We start from the raw sequence: 16,583 nt of genomic DNA on the forward strand, positions 1-16,583 counted from the left end.
GCGCTAAGTGGTGTTGAGTATCAGTGCCGCGAATAATTCCTTTTAATCTTGTATCTAAATAAATAATAAAGTTCAAGTGATTCTGATAAAATCTCATTGCTATACAAGCCCCTTCAATATTAAATCAAAAGGTACTCATTTTCTGACCTGTTACAGATGCAGGGGACTTTGGATGCTCTGGGCCTGTTGCCTCAAATAGTATGTTTCTTGCAGAGCAAGAGCTACCTCACACCCCAGGAATCATAACATCACATTGCAAAAGCTGTTCATACAATGACAGACACTGAGGCTCCTCCCTTACCTTCTGGTGTCCTGGTCACTGAAGACTAGGATTTTCAGATGCTACTACTTATTCCTGTCTGGGATGTGAGCAGGCACTTCCCCTGCTTGTAAATGTTTACTCACACTGGTTATTTAAAACTAACTCAGAGATTATGAATCAAACAGTAACTGTTTAATATGTTAAAAAATCTAACCACAGATTTACCCTGCAGGAACCAGATCTTGAAGGAAAAAAACAACAGATGAACCCAGTCTGGGAGAACACTACGGAAATTGTTTTACAGTCACAAAACCACGAATTTTATGTACTGAAAGTTGATTAAAACAAAACGCATTTTTCATTCACTCTTATATTCCCATAATTCACAGACAATTGTTTTTTAGTTCAAGTTTCTGTTTAAATACGGAATGAAGATTGGATTACAAGGGCCTGCATCCTGGCTGAGAATGTTTTTACCTCTAAAGTTTCATTGAGGCTCAAATGAGTAGAAACCTGACACCGTTAGTCAACATTTAACCCCATGCAGTGGTTTAAGCTAAATGTTAGTATTACATCTGCAACTATCATGTTAGCGATTTAAAAAAAGCAGTACAATTAACATCAGATGGGAGCGGTGCCTTTCATTCTACAAATGTTGTAACTGCACTAGGAGATAGAAATATGCCTCACTGAAAGGAACCCATGGTAATATTTTATTGATTCATTTCCTTGGATTAAAAAAAAAAATTCCCAAGGCTCTTCTCTGTGAACACTTTAGCTTGACATTCGAGGCCAACTACAAGCTGGCACCTCCTGCTTTCTGGAAACCTTTACCCCAAAGTCTGTACTTTCCCACTTTCCAAGCTTCTGTCCGCCCTCTCCCTCTGCAGTGTTGCTGTCTCCCAAGCAGGAGAGCAAACCCACCTCCTCGTCTAGCTTTGGCTTCCAGGCCTGGAAGCTGGTGCTCATTTCCATTCTTACGGCATTTTGTCTTCAGCACCTACTTTTATTAGTTAACTTTTCATATGTATGTGGTATTAACTCCCAGCTTCTTCTGTACGCGCATTAGGGTTGATGACATGTATTTAGATATAACAGGGAATCAGATATTTGTTGATTAAGACAATCGCACTTAAAATGTGTCCTTTTCAACCTTTTAAATAGTACCTAGATAAACCATCTCAGAATTTAAAAGGATACTCAAGAAATCTATTAAGACAATGAACAAACATTTACTTTACAAAGATACTGGGAAAACCCTACCCCCTTTTAGGACAATTTAAGGATTAAGATTTTTAAGAAGAGCATTTGGGATAAAAAGCCATCAAAGACTGCTGCTTAAGTCCAAGAAAACTTTTAGTTCCTGTAAGAACTCCATGGTGATGAAGAAAAAAAAAAGTTTGGAATACTACAATTTTCCATTTTTAAATATCAAGAATAATAAACAAATAGAGCCAAATTTAATAGAACCAAATTTAAGAGAACAGAAAATATATTTCCACCCATGGTTAATTACTGATATTAGATGTGGAGCCATTTTTAGTGTCAATATTTGAGATGACAAAATTTCCCACCGTGGAAAAGAAGTTGTTATGCGGATCTTTAAATGTAAGCTCACCCATACATATATTGTAACTTACTATGTAACTTACCTATGTGCCTTAGGAGTAAGTTGTAACCCATGTGGACATCATAAAGGTGATGCTGTAATTATGTAGTTAAAAATCTAATCCACCGATTAATTTTCAGAGTTTTAAGCTTCTGAAAGGCAAATGATGTACCCCAAGAATTTTTGTGTTCCTCGCTGCACTTGTCATTTGTAGGGTAATTAATGGTATAATATATATACCTAAAATGCCTGAGGCAGGACTTTGAGAGAGAAAAGGCAGAGATACTGTGGTACCAGCAGGTAGGTGGGAGGCCTGACCCTTAACGGATCCAGTTCTGCCCGGTAGGGGACCAACTACTTACTGATTTAAAGCATCGGTCATCTCTCTTCTGAAAGCTGGCTATGAATGTCCACCTCAAATGTTTGCTGCATGACTTAGAAGAAATAATGCAGGCAAGGGTGTTTTGAACAGATCCTGGTGCATAACAAGCACTTAATATTTTTTTTGGAATCTATTTTTAATGTGCCTACATGCAGCATGCACTCTTTTAGGTGTTAGGAATTTCAAATAGAACAAAATAAAGTCCTTGCTCTCATGGAGCTTACAGTGTAGGAGGAGGGGAAAGACAAACTTACCCACAGATAGAACAGGTCAGGTGGAAGTAAATGCGACGAATAGAATTAAAAGGGGGACAGTAAGCAGATAGAATATGGAAGTTGTGTGTGTGTATGGACATGCATAGGCTATTTTATACAGGGTGGTTAGGGAAGCCTTCTGTGATAAGACCTGAGAAAGAGTGGGAGCGGCAAAATTCTGCACGGAGAGGAAACACCAAGTGCAAAGTCCTGGAGCAGAAAGCATGCTTGGCCTGTTTAAGGATCAGGAGGGATTCTGGGGGCTAAGCTCAGCATGAGGTCATCAAGGCAGCAGGAGGCCAGAGCACATGCCGTCTTGCAAGCCTCGGGAAGATCTCTGGGTTTTTCATGGGGGGGGGGGAGCCACTGAAGAATTGCGAGCAGAGAAGTGATCTATGTATATCTGAAAGGCAAAACATGATAGCTACTATCAAATGCGGTAACCATAAGGGATTTACTACGTGGGAAATGAACACTGCCTATAATCCTTCTTTAGCCCCTATCTGCTTCACCTAGATTGTAAGAACCGGTGAAATCACTTTCTATGGGTCAAAAATGGTGGAACATCATCAAAAGTTTCAACCTTATTGACTAGAGCTAGTAAAGGGGCACAGAACATGGATTTTAGAATAAAATATAAGTGGATTTGAATCCCAGACCCAGGACGAATGAGCTATATAGTCTTGGGCAAGTGAGTGAACTCCCTTCTCCTTGGGTTCCCCTTATGTTAAATGGGGACAGCATAACCTAAGCCACAAGGTTGAACTTAAGATTGAGACATGTACGTAAAGCATCTGGCACCTGGTCTAGTAGCTTAAAAAGTAAGTGAACCGATTAAGAAGGGAAATTTCACATTTTACACAAGAGAATCAAATGAATAACTTAGCACCAAAACCCTTTGAAACTACTATCGTTTTGGTAGGTAGTGAGGAAGCAGACTTTAGTATTTGAAGAGACAGCAGCTTTTTGATCAAATCACTATTTCCTGCATTTATAAAATTCATCCTTTTAATAAACAACTAAGTAGGTAAATATTCTATAGCTCTATTAACAGTGATGGATGTTGGTGAACTTAAAATATTTGAGAGTTAAATGTTTTTAACTTTGTCTAGCAAGGCAATTCCATTTCCTCTATCAGAATAGCTTAATGTTAAAAACACACTCACTCTGTGCTCTTTAAGTGAACAGGCCAGAAACTACTTGCCACTCAAAGAGTATTTGAAAATCATTCAGTAGTTTCAGTACAACTCAAACTTAAAAGTGTTTTTGCCAAAAAAAACAAAAACAAAAACAAAAAAAAACCCAAACCAAACCAAACTAAACCCCACTAAGCTCTTACAGTTAAAACACTGTAGACATGATTAACAGATACTTCAGTCACCTGTAATTCTTACAATGGTCATTTTGATATTAAGTAACTGTCTACATTATTGACAATTGAACATGTCAGAAAAGGCTTGCAATAAAATGCAGATGCAGATTTAGAGACTAACAACATTCCATAAGCCAAAGAGAACTGCATTGTTGCAGTTTAAAAGATTCCCAGACAAACCTAAATATTCGAAATCTATCATACTGCATGAAAAGCCTCTTGCCCACTGTATGATTATTTCTGCAAGTTTGAAAACGTAAGCGTTGCTTTCGCTTTTCTAAATAGGTACGCGCTCTTTGTTTCGTCTCTTAATTGCGGTTGCATTTAACTACTGGATGCTGACGCTGTCACGAAGCGCTACATCGCAAACACGGTTCGCGCTCCGCTGCTGACTTGGTCCAGCCGGTGCTGGCCCCTCACTGCAGCGGCTTTCGGAAGAGCGGCTCGCGGCCCTGGAGCGCGTCCGCCGCTAAGCAGGGCCACCGCGACGCCGTCGGGGCGGCAAGGGGCGCCCACGCAGGACCCGCCGCTCCTCTGGCTCCTTCTCGCCGCTGGCTCTCGAGGCCCGGGTAGACCGCGGCGGCACCGAGGGCCGTCGTGCGGTCCCACCACCGACTCAAGCGGCAGTCGGAGCCCACCGTGCACACGTCCTGCGTAGGAGGATCCAGGGCCGCAGAAACGATACCACACGGGGCCGGGAGCGCAGCCCCACTGCTTCCGGGCCCCACCCCTGCCTCCCCGGTCCGACGGCCCAGCCATCCCGGGCGGGGGTCTTCACTCCCGGACCCCCGCGCTCGGCCCGCCCCTCCCCCTCCTTCAGGCGCGCCCCCTCCCCGGCCCCGCCTCACGCAGGCGCGCGGCCGGCCCCGCCCCTCCCCCTTTGCTCGCAGGGCTAGGGCGGGGGCGGGGCGACCCTCGGAAGGGGCGTGGCCGCCGGCCTCGACGCACGCAGGCGCTCTCGGACCTTACGGCTACGTGTCCGGCCACGTGACGCCCACCGCGAAAGTCCCCCTTGAAGCAACAGGACGTTAAAAAAAATTGTTTTGGGGGGTGGCGGGGAGGGTGGTTGAGAGGCTTTTAAAAATCTATAGTAACGGAGGAGAGGATCGGCTGTGCGGCGGCGAGCACAGCCCTGACGCGCCGCAGCTCGTCCCGCTGGAAATCCCTCTCACCCACCGCCACAGCCCGACCGCGCCCGCCAGACGAGCCGGCACGGCAGCGGGGAGCGGGAGGCGGCGCGGCCCGCGCCCCCGCCCCAGTCGAAAGCACCGCCACCCGGCGCCCTCCCACGTCCGTCGGCCCCGCGGCCCCACACCGGCCCCTCCCTCCGCTCTCGCTTGCCCGGGGCGGCGACCCCAGCCCGGCGCCCAGGCCGGGCTCGCCGCGCGCGGCTTCCGTCACGCCGCCCACCCCGCCGGAGGGAGACGGCGCGGCGGTGGCGCCTGGGCCGGGGGCTGCGGGGGGCGGCGGGAGGAGGAGCGCGCCGGCCGGGCCCCGCTAACGGCCGCCCTGCGCGGCCCCGCCCGCCGCCCGCCCCCGGCCCTCCCCGCGCCGCCGCCCCTCCCCCCGCGCCGCCGCCGCCGCCGCTGGCAGCGCCGCCTGAACTGAGGCGAACTCCACCGCCAAGTGAGTGAGGAGGAGGAGGAGGCGAGGAGGAGGAGGAAGAGGAGGAGCGGAGTCAGAGCGCGGCGGCAGCGGCAGAGGCGGCCGCGGCGGGGACCAGCCCAGAGAGACCCCGAGCCCGCGGCAGAGGCGGCGGCGGCGGCGGCTGAGCGGGCGCGACCAGCCGAGCGAGCGGCGTCGGCCCGGCTCCTCCTCGTCCGGCTCCGAGCGGCCCGCGCCCGCACTCGACCCGCGGAGACCCGCCTCCCGCCTGCCGGCCTCGTGAGGGACGCGCCGATCCGGCGGCCGAGGAGCGGCGGCGGGTCGGGAGCGCGTCGGGCCGCGGGCGGAAAGTGCCTGCGGGGGCGGGGAGAGCGCGGCGAGCGCGCGGTCCGGCCGCCCCGGCGCCCGGCGCGGGAGCGGAGCGGAGCGGGACGCCGAGTCCCGAGCGGCCGGCGGCCGGGGCTCCCCGCCCCTCCCTCCTCTCCGGCGGCGGCGGCGGCGGGCGGAGTGAGCTGCGGAGCCTGGAATATGGTCGGGGAAATGGAAACGAAGGAGAAGCCGAAGCCCACCCCAGATTACCTGATGCAGCTGATGAACGATAAGAAGCTCATGAGCAGCCTGCCCAACTTCTGCGGGATCTTCAACCACCTCGAGCGGCTGCTGGACGAAGGTGAGTCGCCTCGCCGGCCCCTCGCGGCCCGCGCCCGGGCGGCGGCCCCTCTTACCGGGACCCGACGCCCGCCGGAGTGTGGGGAGGGCAGGCAGGTCGCAGCCGGCGGGGACCGTGCACCCGGGGACGGACAGGCCCGGGCGGGGCGCCCGGAGGCGGCGCCGAGGCCGGGCTCGTGGGGCGCGGCGGGCGGGCGGGCCGGGGCCCGGGCGGGACCCGCCGGCGGGACGCTGCCCCCCGGACTCCGGGCCCCGGGCCCGGGCCCCGCGCGGCAGGCGCCAGAGTTCGTGCGCGGGGGGCGGCTGCAGGGTCACCCCTCCCGCGGCCCCGGCTCCCCGCCGCATCTGCGGGCACCGCGACGGCCCGGAGCTTCTCGGGCCTCGGAGGGAGCAGCCCGTCCTCGCTCGCCCCGCGCCCCGCGGGCGCCTGAAGGACACCGGCCGTGGGGCCGCTCTGGAGGGGCCTCCCGGAGGACGCCGGTGGTTCCCGAAGTGGAGGGTCCAGTGGGGCTTTTGCTTTTTTGGAGTTTTGTGTAGCTTGTAAATACTCGAGGGGAGTAGCGTGGGGCTTGTTAATTGAAAGGAACTCCACAGCCGACCGAAAGTAATGCTGATTTAGCCAAAGGCGAGGACAAAATGACAGCGGAAAGCACTTTTTGTCCTTTTGTTTGGGGAAGCGAGAACTGTTCGGGAGTTTAACTTCACTGGGGGAGGGGGGGTGAACACGAAATACCGCGAGGACGGCTGTAGACGTAATCCCTAGTTTGAGAGAACTTCGGCGGAGAGCTTTCTCCCGAGGACGCCGCTGCCTTAGTTTGTAGGACAGCAAATCAAGACGTGTGGAAGGGCGAAAATAAAAACAAGTGAAAGTTTGCAAAAAAATAAAAAATGAAAAAAAGCTCTGTTGGTGGAGAGCCGTGGGGAGCGAAGAATGACAAGAAGATTAATTTTGGCCAACTCTGGAATTACTGTAACAAGGTCTTGAAACAGTGACCTGGAGTATTCGTTTCTGGTAGCTGTGCATTATCTGTGGACGCCTGGGGAAAAATATGAACAAAAACGTGTATTTTGAAAATCGAGTAGCAAGGAGTTTCTTTTTTCTGTTTTGGAAGCATTACTGGAAGACTGTTAAGAAAGAAAACTGAAAACTTAATTTTATGGCAATGAACAATGGATTTTAGATTTTTTTCACAAGAATTTTGAGAGATTTTTCAATAGATCTGAAGGAAAGGAATCTGAAGGTTAGGGAGTTGGAATGTCACGAAAGAACAAAAGACCGGAAATGTCTCCGTGGTAAAAGATGGTTAAAAAAGAATCCCAGGAGCTTTTGTTGTCATGAAAGTCATAGAAACAATTTTAAAAGTATGAAACTGTTAGATATTACTGCGTACTCGTTTTTGCGCACATAAGTTAAACATACAGCGGTAGTCCATATTGAAATGGGTATTTTTCCACAGTTGAAGCAGCAAATCTTGTTAATTTCAAATTGTTCCGGAGAAAACTTGAGCTGTCCCTTTAAGGGGTTCTGCTTTTCCTATTTGTGTTGGCATTTGAAAGATTGTGGAGGCAGAAAACTTTCTGGAATGTCAAAAAAAAAAAAAAAATCGCTGGAACTCTTAAATTGAGTATTTCCAAATGTGAGCGCTAAGGGGCGCCAGTTATTTTTTTTTAACGTGAGAAATGTTTGGCGTAAAATGTGTAACATACTCAATAACCTGACCTATATTAAATTTAGTTGAAACTTAAATTATACGTCATTTCCTTTGTTATTTTGTGTCCGTATATGTATTTACAAACTTTGAAAATTGTTTGTTTGTTTGTTTTATAATTACTGAAACAATTATATCATGTTGCAGAATTTTCTCCTTGGCATATTTTTGTAAAGTTAAAGTTTTGGTAGTATTGGTAAGAATTTTTGTTAAAGTTTTTTCTATTTTAAGCACAGTTGTGTAGGAGGAATCTTTTATAGTCACAAAAATGAAAAGAGGCTTTGACAATATTAGGGTTAAAGTTAAATTGCATTCTTTGTATTAAAATGCTGAAATCAATCAAATAGCATAGGAGACTATAAAAAAAAGTTTGGACATATTTTCACCTCATTTGTACTATTTGAAGTAAATAATTTGAGTTTCTCTGATTGGTTCTAAAAGGCTTCTCATTTGTGCTTTTATGTTGATCTAAAATCTCTGAATGATAATTTGGAGTTTGTTCTCTGTTAAATGGTAATTTGGAGTTCTATTTTAAGAAGTTCCTAACGTTTGGCTCTATCATTTTTAATCTTCTAAATCTGGAATTCCAGTTATGTCAATATTTCTAACAAAGGTTTGTTCGTTTCTCCCTGGGATTACTTACCGTTTTGAGTTTCAAATGTTGGAGACCACTAGTTGAGGATGGTATATTCTAAATAACGTATTTTTTTCATTTTAATATGGCTTATTCCATCTCTTGTGTTAGTGTATCTTCAGTTTCAGCCTTTTTAACTCCACAGTGTACAGATTGCTTCTGTATGGTAGCTAGGATGTTTAAAATGGACAGCATAATGACTAGGAAGTTAATTGTTTTTTTTATCCGACCAGTACAAAGATGCAGGAAAAGGGGCTATTCCTTAGTGTGGAATAAGCTGCTTCCTGTAATTGTTAGCCTTATTATAAACTTAATTTGACTTAAAAATATTGGTTTCTGGAGTGCCTCACTTTTTTTGTGCTGGGTGATTTAATTCTGAAATTTGACAAGTTGTGCTATACCCCTTTGTGACCCTTCATTGCCCAAAACAAAATTATCATGACTTGTGTTTTTGGTTAGGAATTAGTTTCCTTTGTACATATGATTAGCTGGAAGATATTTTATAAATTTAGATAAAACTGTAAAATTTACTTTAGTGGTTAATAAAGTTAAGATACTGGACTTGGTTACAGTAGATTTATCTTCTGATATTTAGAAGTTTTGAATGAGTAGCAATTCTATTTCAAAATATTTTAAAAAAGAATGCTTTTAGAAATTTTTGCTGGTCAGTTTGAGAGTTTATTTGGCTGGTTACAAATTTGGGATTTCTGTGTGCTAGTTTTTTTGGTCGATTGAAACTTAATGCTTTAGACTGAGCATTTTAATTTTATGCCAAGTTAATCTTTAGTCTGTGTTTTGATATGGACTATGTATGCACAATCTTTTTTGTTTTTTGGGGAGGTGGGGGAAGGGTTGTCAGCCTTTTTTTCAAGTATCTTCAACGTGGTTGTTTTTTTAGGTTGTGAATGCATTCTTGGTTGGACTAGTCATAGGGGCATATCTTCAGGTGATAATTCTGATACTTGAGAATTTTTCATTGATGATAGAGACCATTACAGATAAATCCGAGGTTTTAAAGTCTTAAGCTGCTCTCTTTAGAGAGAAGTTTTCCATTGAACCCTTGGGACCGTCCCTGGGAAAGAATAGTTACTGCAAGGAGGCTTGTTTGTTTTTTGAAACGTTTCTTTGTCGTGAAAATAAAACTTAAGCAGGAACAGTATTTGAATGCAAATTCTGTTTTAATAAATATTGTAGTTTAGAATTGAGAAAGCTTAAAAATAAGATCAGTTTGACTTAAAAATCCCAAACAGGGGGAAATGGAGATCGAGGGGTTTTAAAAGTAGATTTTAAGTTTCCATTTTTTAGGTAGATATGAAAATTAACACATGTGTAGTATGGTTTAGGAGGAAAGCTAGCCTAAATCTTTTTATTGTGAATAACTGGAAAATTAGTGCATGGCTCAGAAAAAGTTAGCAAACATTACATTCTACATTACTGATTTGAAAAATCTGTTTTTATTTTTGCATGATCTTTTTTGTGGGGCGGGGCGTGAAAATTTTCTTTTTGACCTCAATTTGTTTTTTCACTCTTCTCCTTCTTCCTTAAAAATGAGGGCAAAAAATATTTTAAATTAAAAGTTGCTTTACTAATTAACATTTTCCCACATTAATGTTTATTTGCATTTATTATTGAATGTATCATATCCTCAGTATTTCTACACTTCATTTTTTTTTTTTTTGAGAAACCTCACTCCGTTTAAAAATTACAAGGTTATTTGTTGGTGTTTCGAGGCCTCTTGCTATGTAAGTTTCTTACGTTTTAGGGTTTTTTTTTCTCCTGAAGAAGCATTGTTGATAGTAATATTTGCAACAAAAAGATTTTTCTTAAGTTGAAATAATTAAGTTGTTCTTTGGGAGCAAAGATTGTGCTTTTGTATGCAGTTCTTTTGAATTATTAGTAATAAGAAGGAAGCCAGTATTTGTATTCAGTTGTTCTTTCGATTATCCTTTTTTCTCCTCACCCAGGAGGTGTCACCAGCTATATAAGTATATAAGGTATCATAGAAACAATAATTTGTATAACAGGTCATTTATTCAACATTTATTTTATACTTTTGAAGCTTAACTCCTATAGGCAGAATATGTATTCAGAATACACGTGTATACTATGATGCGGGTGATTCCTTTTTTTTTTTTTAACTTTACCTAGTTTACATGTTTTGTAGTAAAAGTTGTACTTCCTAGGATATAACAACTGATTTGACAGAAATAGGTCTCTGTTACTTGCATTCACTAGTGTATTCGCTAGTATGAGCACCTTTTCTTAAAAGACTTTGAGAATATCGGGTGAAAACAAAGTAAGTTGACTTTTTTAACGCTTTGTACACATTATGTTTCTGTTGTTATCCCCCTACTAGTTACTGTCCTGAAGCGGTTTGAAGTGCATCAGTTTTCCGTAAGAACACATGGTTTTTGGTTTGCTTTTCAGGGGAGATAGATTTCAGCAAAAGAAGACATGAAGTGTACCCCTCTCTTACTGATTATGATTCAGATGCTCTGTTTTTTTGAGTCCAGTGTAAGGTTTTTGTTTTGTTCTTTTGACTTTTTTTTTTTTTTTTTTTTTTTTTTTTTTTGGTATTAAGTGAATTACACCAGTATCATTACAGGGGCAACTTTTCATAATCTGACTAGAACCACATTTTTTAATTCAGGTTTGGCTGACTTACAATATCGTGTTAGTTTCAGGTGGATAGTAGTGATTCAGATGTGCATATATATACACACATACACACACTTTTTTCAGATTCTTTTTCATTATAGACTATTACAAGATACTGAGTATATAGTTACTGTGCTATACAGTAAGTCCTTAGTTTTAATTTCTTATATGTATTGTAGTGTGTATCAGATAACTGGAACCACATTTTAATTTGCTTGAGAAATTCAGTGTTGTTAATATAATTTCTTTGATTTTTAATGATGCAGTTATAAATAAAACTTGCCTTACTCTGTGGGAGATGTTGGAAATGCTATGCCATTGTTAGGTTTTGTTTTTGATAACTTTAAAGAGCCTAAGCAATTTTCTGCTATTGGTATGTCACCTATTGTAACGACATGCAAGGGTCTATTTTAGGGCAAGCGGAAGGGATATCATGTGGGCCCATGTCAAGAAGTCATAATTAGAATTATGTACCAATTTTTTATTTACATCACTGATAGGACTTCATTTTCTTCTGACCCCTCCTTTTTTGACATTGACAGTTTATTATGAATTATAAATGCAATAATGTGTTTTTCTCTTAATGAAAACTTTTGGGAAATGCTTATACCTTTCTATAATTGGCATTTCAGTTTTGGGGCTCAAAATAGCTAGATTGTTTGGTCCAGGTAAGATTTTTACAGCTTTATTTTTATTCAACAGAAAGCAAAAATAGCATTAAACTTTTCAGGGTGAGTACAGTTTTTTAGTATGACTGTTACAAAATTTGACTATAAATATAACCCCAGTATGTGCGAGGTACTACCCTCTATGTAGTTAACCTCATACTTAACGTAATATTACTATCTCTTTTCGTGTCTGTCTTCCCTGTTAGAATTTGTTCTTTGAAGATGGCCACCTCACAGCCTGGCACATGTACACTCTCAGATGTTTGTTGAATTAATAAATAGTTTCACACTTCAAATACTTTTTTCATTTTTAATTTCTCTAAAATATGGGAGTAAACAAATATTTATAATGACTGTTGATAGTTTTGGGCAATTAGAAAAAAGGTATATGTATTTTTTTTCCTTAAAAATGATATTTTTTAGAAATCTTACAATATTTTATGTAGTACTTGCTCCCGAGCCTAATCTTAAGTTTACTTTACTACCATTGGTATGAATGAAAATTAGAAAGATAAAATTGCTTTATTTAAGTAATAGTTTCTAGCCAGTCCATATACAGAGTATATCTATCTATATACAGCAGAGAAGAGCTATCAGTGCTCATCTTGGCTTTGGAAAGTTTTGGCACTTATGGAATTATGTAGGTTAACTTTTCCCTAGTCAGTTACCTATAAAGTCAATATTTAGTGGATATATAGGTCTTATACTCTGTGCAAAGCGCAGTAGCTAGGAAAGGTTCTTTGTTCCTAACTGCTGCTTTGATTTGTTCGGAATAAAGAAGGGCTATTTGGATGGTTTTAAAGTAGAGGAAAGCTGAGTATAAACATGTGGCCTTTACAGTAATTTAACGCAAATAGCAGTTTTTAAAAAAAACACACGTGTTTCTTGAAGCTAATTTGAAGTAGTGCCATTACTTAGAAGACTGATAAACTGAAATTTTCAGTTAATTGAAACTTAAGCCTCTTAAAAGGGGTTTACTTTTCTTCTTTAGCTTTAACAGTATTTTAAAATAAATCTGTCAAGAGTTTTTAACAAATACCTTGTAGAATATAAGTGATTTATTCAGAATTCTTATAATTAACAGGTCAGTGACTGTACTTAATGTTTTCAACGTTGCCTCAGTTACCTGAAGCAGAAACTCTAGTCTGAAAGCCCAGCAATCCTATCAAGTCTAACAAAACAAAGTTTTGTTTGTGTATTGATTCTAGCCTATATATTTTATTAAACTAAACTTTGAGGCTAGTGAAATGAATCAATTTACTAGAACATTTCTGTCACATTACTTATGATAAAGCAGAATTTGTCAGTTTGGAGGGTTTTCAAGAGTATTGAAGTGTCAGAAAAACATCAAAATGTAGATAAAACCATGAAATGGTCCTGTATGGCCAGGGTAATAAGGAAAGGGCATGTGTGTGCAAGCATGCATGTATGTAGAAGGAGACGTACAGTGAATGTGAGCTGGCCTTGAAACCCTTGGGAGTGGGTGCTAGGGGTGGTGAAGTTCAGAGCGGAGAAAGTTTTCAAAGTAGTGAAATATCTGCTTTGCCTCAGAATTGAAATGATTATACATCAACAGTGGAAAAGGGAGTAATGTGTCTTAAACACTTTGCTTTTGGCTTTCTTTAGTGCAGGAGAAATTGTTAAAGACTGGGCATGATAGCCTGGTCAGTTACAAATTATTGGCGGAATCCTTGGCTTCTAAGCTAATTTTAATAGTTTAATACAGGAAAAAGTAAACATTATATGCATACAGTTATTGAATTAAAGAGAATAAAAAGGCATTGGTAAAAAGCAAACTTATGTGCAATTTTTATTTGAAACCTTTTTGAAACTCAGTGTCATAATATTTTAAAGGTTCTCTCACAATGCTTTTACAGAGTATTTGAAAAGATGTATATATGAAGAAAACTAGAAGAAATACAAAACATTTCTTCTTAGAAGCGGTTGAGTGTAAGACATATTAAAGTAATACCAGAAGATTGTGGAATTTTAGAGCTACCAGGGTCCTGAGAGTTGAGGGATAAGTCCTTCACTTCATAAGTGCAGAGACCGAGGTATGGAGAGATTGAGACTAGTCCAGATCACAAGGCAAGGTGGTCTGTTTGGTGAATGTGCCATTCCCTAAGTGGAACTAGAGAGAAAAACCCAGAATAAGTCCGTGTACTGAAAAACCACTGTTGTTGCCTCAGGTTGTGAACATGAGGAAAAGCAAATGGGAGTTTTGCTAATTCTTTGGTATGCTGCTGGACTTGAGCAAAATGCTGGTCATGTTTTTGGAGCTATAATTTTTTTATTTGATATGATTTGATTTTTTTTTTTAATGGGGGTAACTAGGGATTGAAACCAGGACCTTGTGCATGCTAAGCAGGCCCTCTACCACTGAGCTGTACCCTCCCCTAGAATTTGTTTTTTTAATGGTAAATCTTTATGATAGTTTAAGGGCTAAAAATAAGAGAGTAAAGGTGTTCTTAGAGGCTTTCAGCTTACTCATTCAACTTCTTAGTAACCAAAGGATACAGCATTAGCTCTTAAAATAATATAGTATAAATAAACCTAGTGAGTATTTAGTATTGTTGCTCCTCTTTTTATAATTATGATTACTGTTTTTAATAACCACTTAAGAGGCAACTTAACATTTCTGACTGGAAGATTTAATGTAGAGGTTTAATATTGTTAGGTGATACATACTTGTTTCAGTTTTAGATTAGCCTAGGGTGGTTAAAAGCATAGGTAGTCAACTCTGCAGACAGCCAAAAGTTAGAAGGTGAATTGAATGAAGATGGGAGCTGCACCAGAACCCTGCATCCCATTCCTGATGTCCACATCTGGAGCATCCATTGTTTCTTTCAAGTGTATGCAAAAGAATTAAGTATAAACCTTGCTTTCTATCCTATATTAATTGTATCACTCAGAGGTGTTGTTACATGGCAGACAAATAAATTTTTTAAGGAGGTAAAAATTTCAAACCAAGGTCAAATATAAATTACTCTGAAATTATGTGCCCCCAATCCTCTACTGTTGTTGCTGCTATCACCATTGTTATGACCGGTATTCAGGTGTTGGCTCTGTAATGTGTGTGTATATCTGTATGAGCCAGCATAAAGATGAAAATGAATTTGTATTTCTGTCCATATGCTAATGAGACCATGTTGCAAAGTAGTAAGATTCTTTGACTGCTAGACCTGGGATCCAAACATGACTTTTCAGTTATAATTAGTTCCGTGATCTTGGGCAAGATACGTAAGTTCTCTGTACCTGAGCTTCTTCATCTGTAAATGGAATTATCAGCTGCCCTGCCAACTTCAAATCAAGATACTCAAGAGACTGGAGAATATTGTATGCAAAAAAGCTTTTTAGACTCTAAGGCAACATCATCTAACTTCTGTCAACATTTTAAGATTGTTTTTGATAGGATAGACAGATAAGCAACGTAGAGAACAACAGAAAAAAGAAAAAAAGGAGAAAGATTTATTTATATACGTATCAGCTAGTTTTTATGTGCAGGAGAATCATTCACTACTAGCATTCTGAAAGTTTGGAAGAAGTCACTTTGAGCTAAAGTGCCTGTAATGTTTTTTTGAGAAGTGGAACCTGAGTTGGTATTTATAGTTGGTAGGATTGAATGAGGTGAATGGGAGGGTGGAGGATGTTTCAGCAGAAGAGAAAGTGCAGTAGTGTCAAAACAGTAGTGATGGGAGATTGAAAGGCTTCACAGGGTGTGTTTAAATGAAGTTAGTTGGAATGGCAAACACATACAGGGAAGTAGTGAGAATTGAGAGAAGAGCCAGACTAGGTTAGGGCTATACTTTGATGGGCCTTGAATGCTAGGATGAATAGTTCAGATTTTAGTATAAGTTTTGTAAGGAATGTTTGACAGCTTGGGTTATATTGGGATGCTATAATGAACTCTTTGGGGGTAAACAAACAAGAGTGTGTATTATATATGGATTTAAGGGAGTAGAATTTGGATGCAGTGTGAAGAGTTAAGAGATTAGGAAAATTTTTTAAATAGTTACATTTTCTCAAAATATTTAACAAATATATTTTGATCTTTCTGTATTTTAGATTTAAACTCTTTGGAATTTAAAAAAATGTGTTTTGACTAAAAATAAGCATACATACATACAAATTACATTTTTTTATCCACAAGTTACTGTATTCATATTGAAGTATTGAGAACACGTGGGGAGCTCATTTGTTTACCCAGTTGTTAGCCTGATTTTTGGTTGTTTAAAATTGAGTTTTCATTACTATGTGAATTAAAGAGAATTGAAGAAACTCTTGGTTTGGGGGAATCTTAGGAATCCTTGAATAAGTTTGACTTGGAGAAAATTTTGGCCCAACCTCACTTACCTAATATTGTTAAATTTATATGTGTTTTCAAGTATAATGAAGACTTTCTGAGAACTTGACTACTATGCTAATCATCCATTTTACTTACTTTTATTTAATTGCATTTGTTTTTATGTTGATTATTTTAAGTAAATTAGAGACATTTTTGCATTCTCTAAGTATATACATATCTCTGTAAAAGCTATCATTTTTCTACCTAGTGACTTCACACTGAACTAAATGGATTAATCCTACACTTGATGTAGTAACCAATCCATATTCAGATCTTTGTAGTTGTCCCAAAATATTCTTTATAACTGAACTGGGTTGTGTAAATCAGTATCTGACTCAGGACCATTCATTAAATCTGATTGTTACCACTTTAAGTCTTTTTAATGTAGAACCATCTCTTTTTTTGTGATGCTAATA

The 16,583-nt window shown here is 41.2% G+C and overlaps 1 protein-coding gene across 7 annotated transcripts in view; it reads left to right on the top strand.

Annotated features, from left to right (window-relative positions):
• The first annotated feature begins 5,624 nt into the window (after nt 1-5,624).
• QKI (QKI, KH domain containing RNA binding) overlaps nt 5,625-16,583 on the top strand; it is a 142,699-nt gene continuing 131,740 nt past the window's right edge. For 3 of the 7 annotated variants that reach the window (XM_032485320.1, XM_032485322.1, XM_032485321.1), the window contains exon 1: nt 5,625-6,154. In XM_032485320.1, coding sequence (XP_032341211.1) covers nt 6,013-6,154 — 142 coding nt within the window. In that variant the 5' untranslated portion in view covers nt 5,625-6,012. The remainder of the gene's footprint in view (nt 6,155-16,583) is intronic. The other 4 variants (XM_032485316.1, XM_032485317.1, XM_032485319.1 and 1 more) reach the window with 2 other exon arrangements.

The sequence above is a fragment of the Camelus ferus genome, chromosome 8 (assembly GCF_009834535.1).
Source record: "Camelus ferus isolate YT-003-E chromosome 8, BCGSAC_Cfer_1.0, whole genome shotgun sequence".
Lineage (NCBI taxonomy): Eukaryota > Metazoa > Chordata > Mammalia > Artiodactyla > Camelidae > Camelus > Camelus ferus.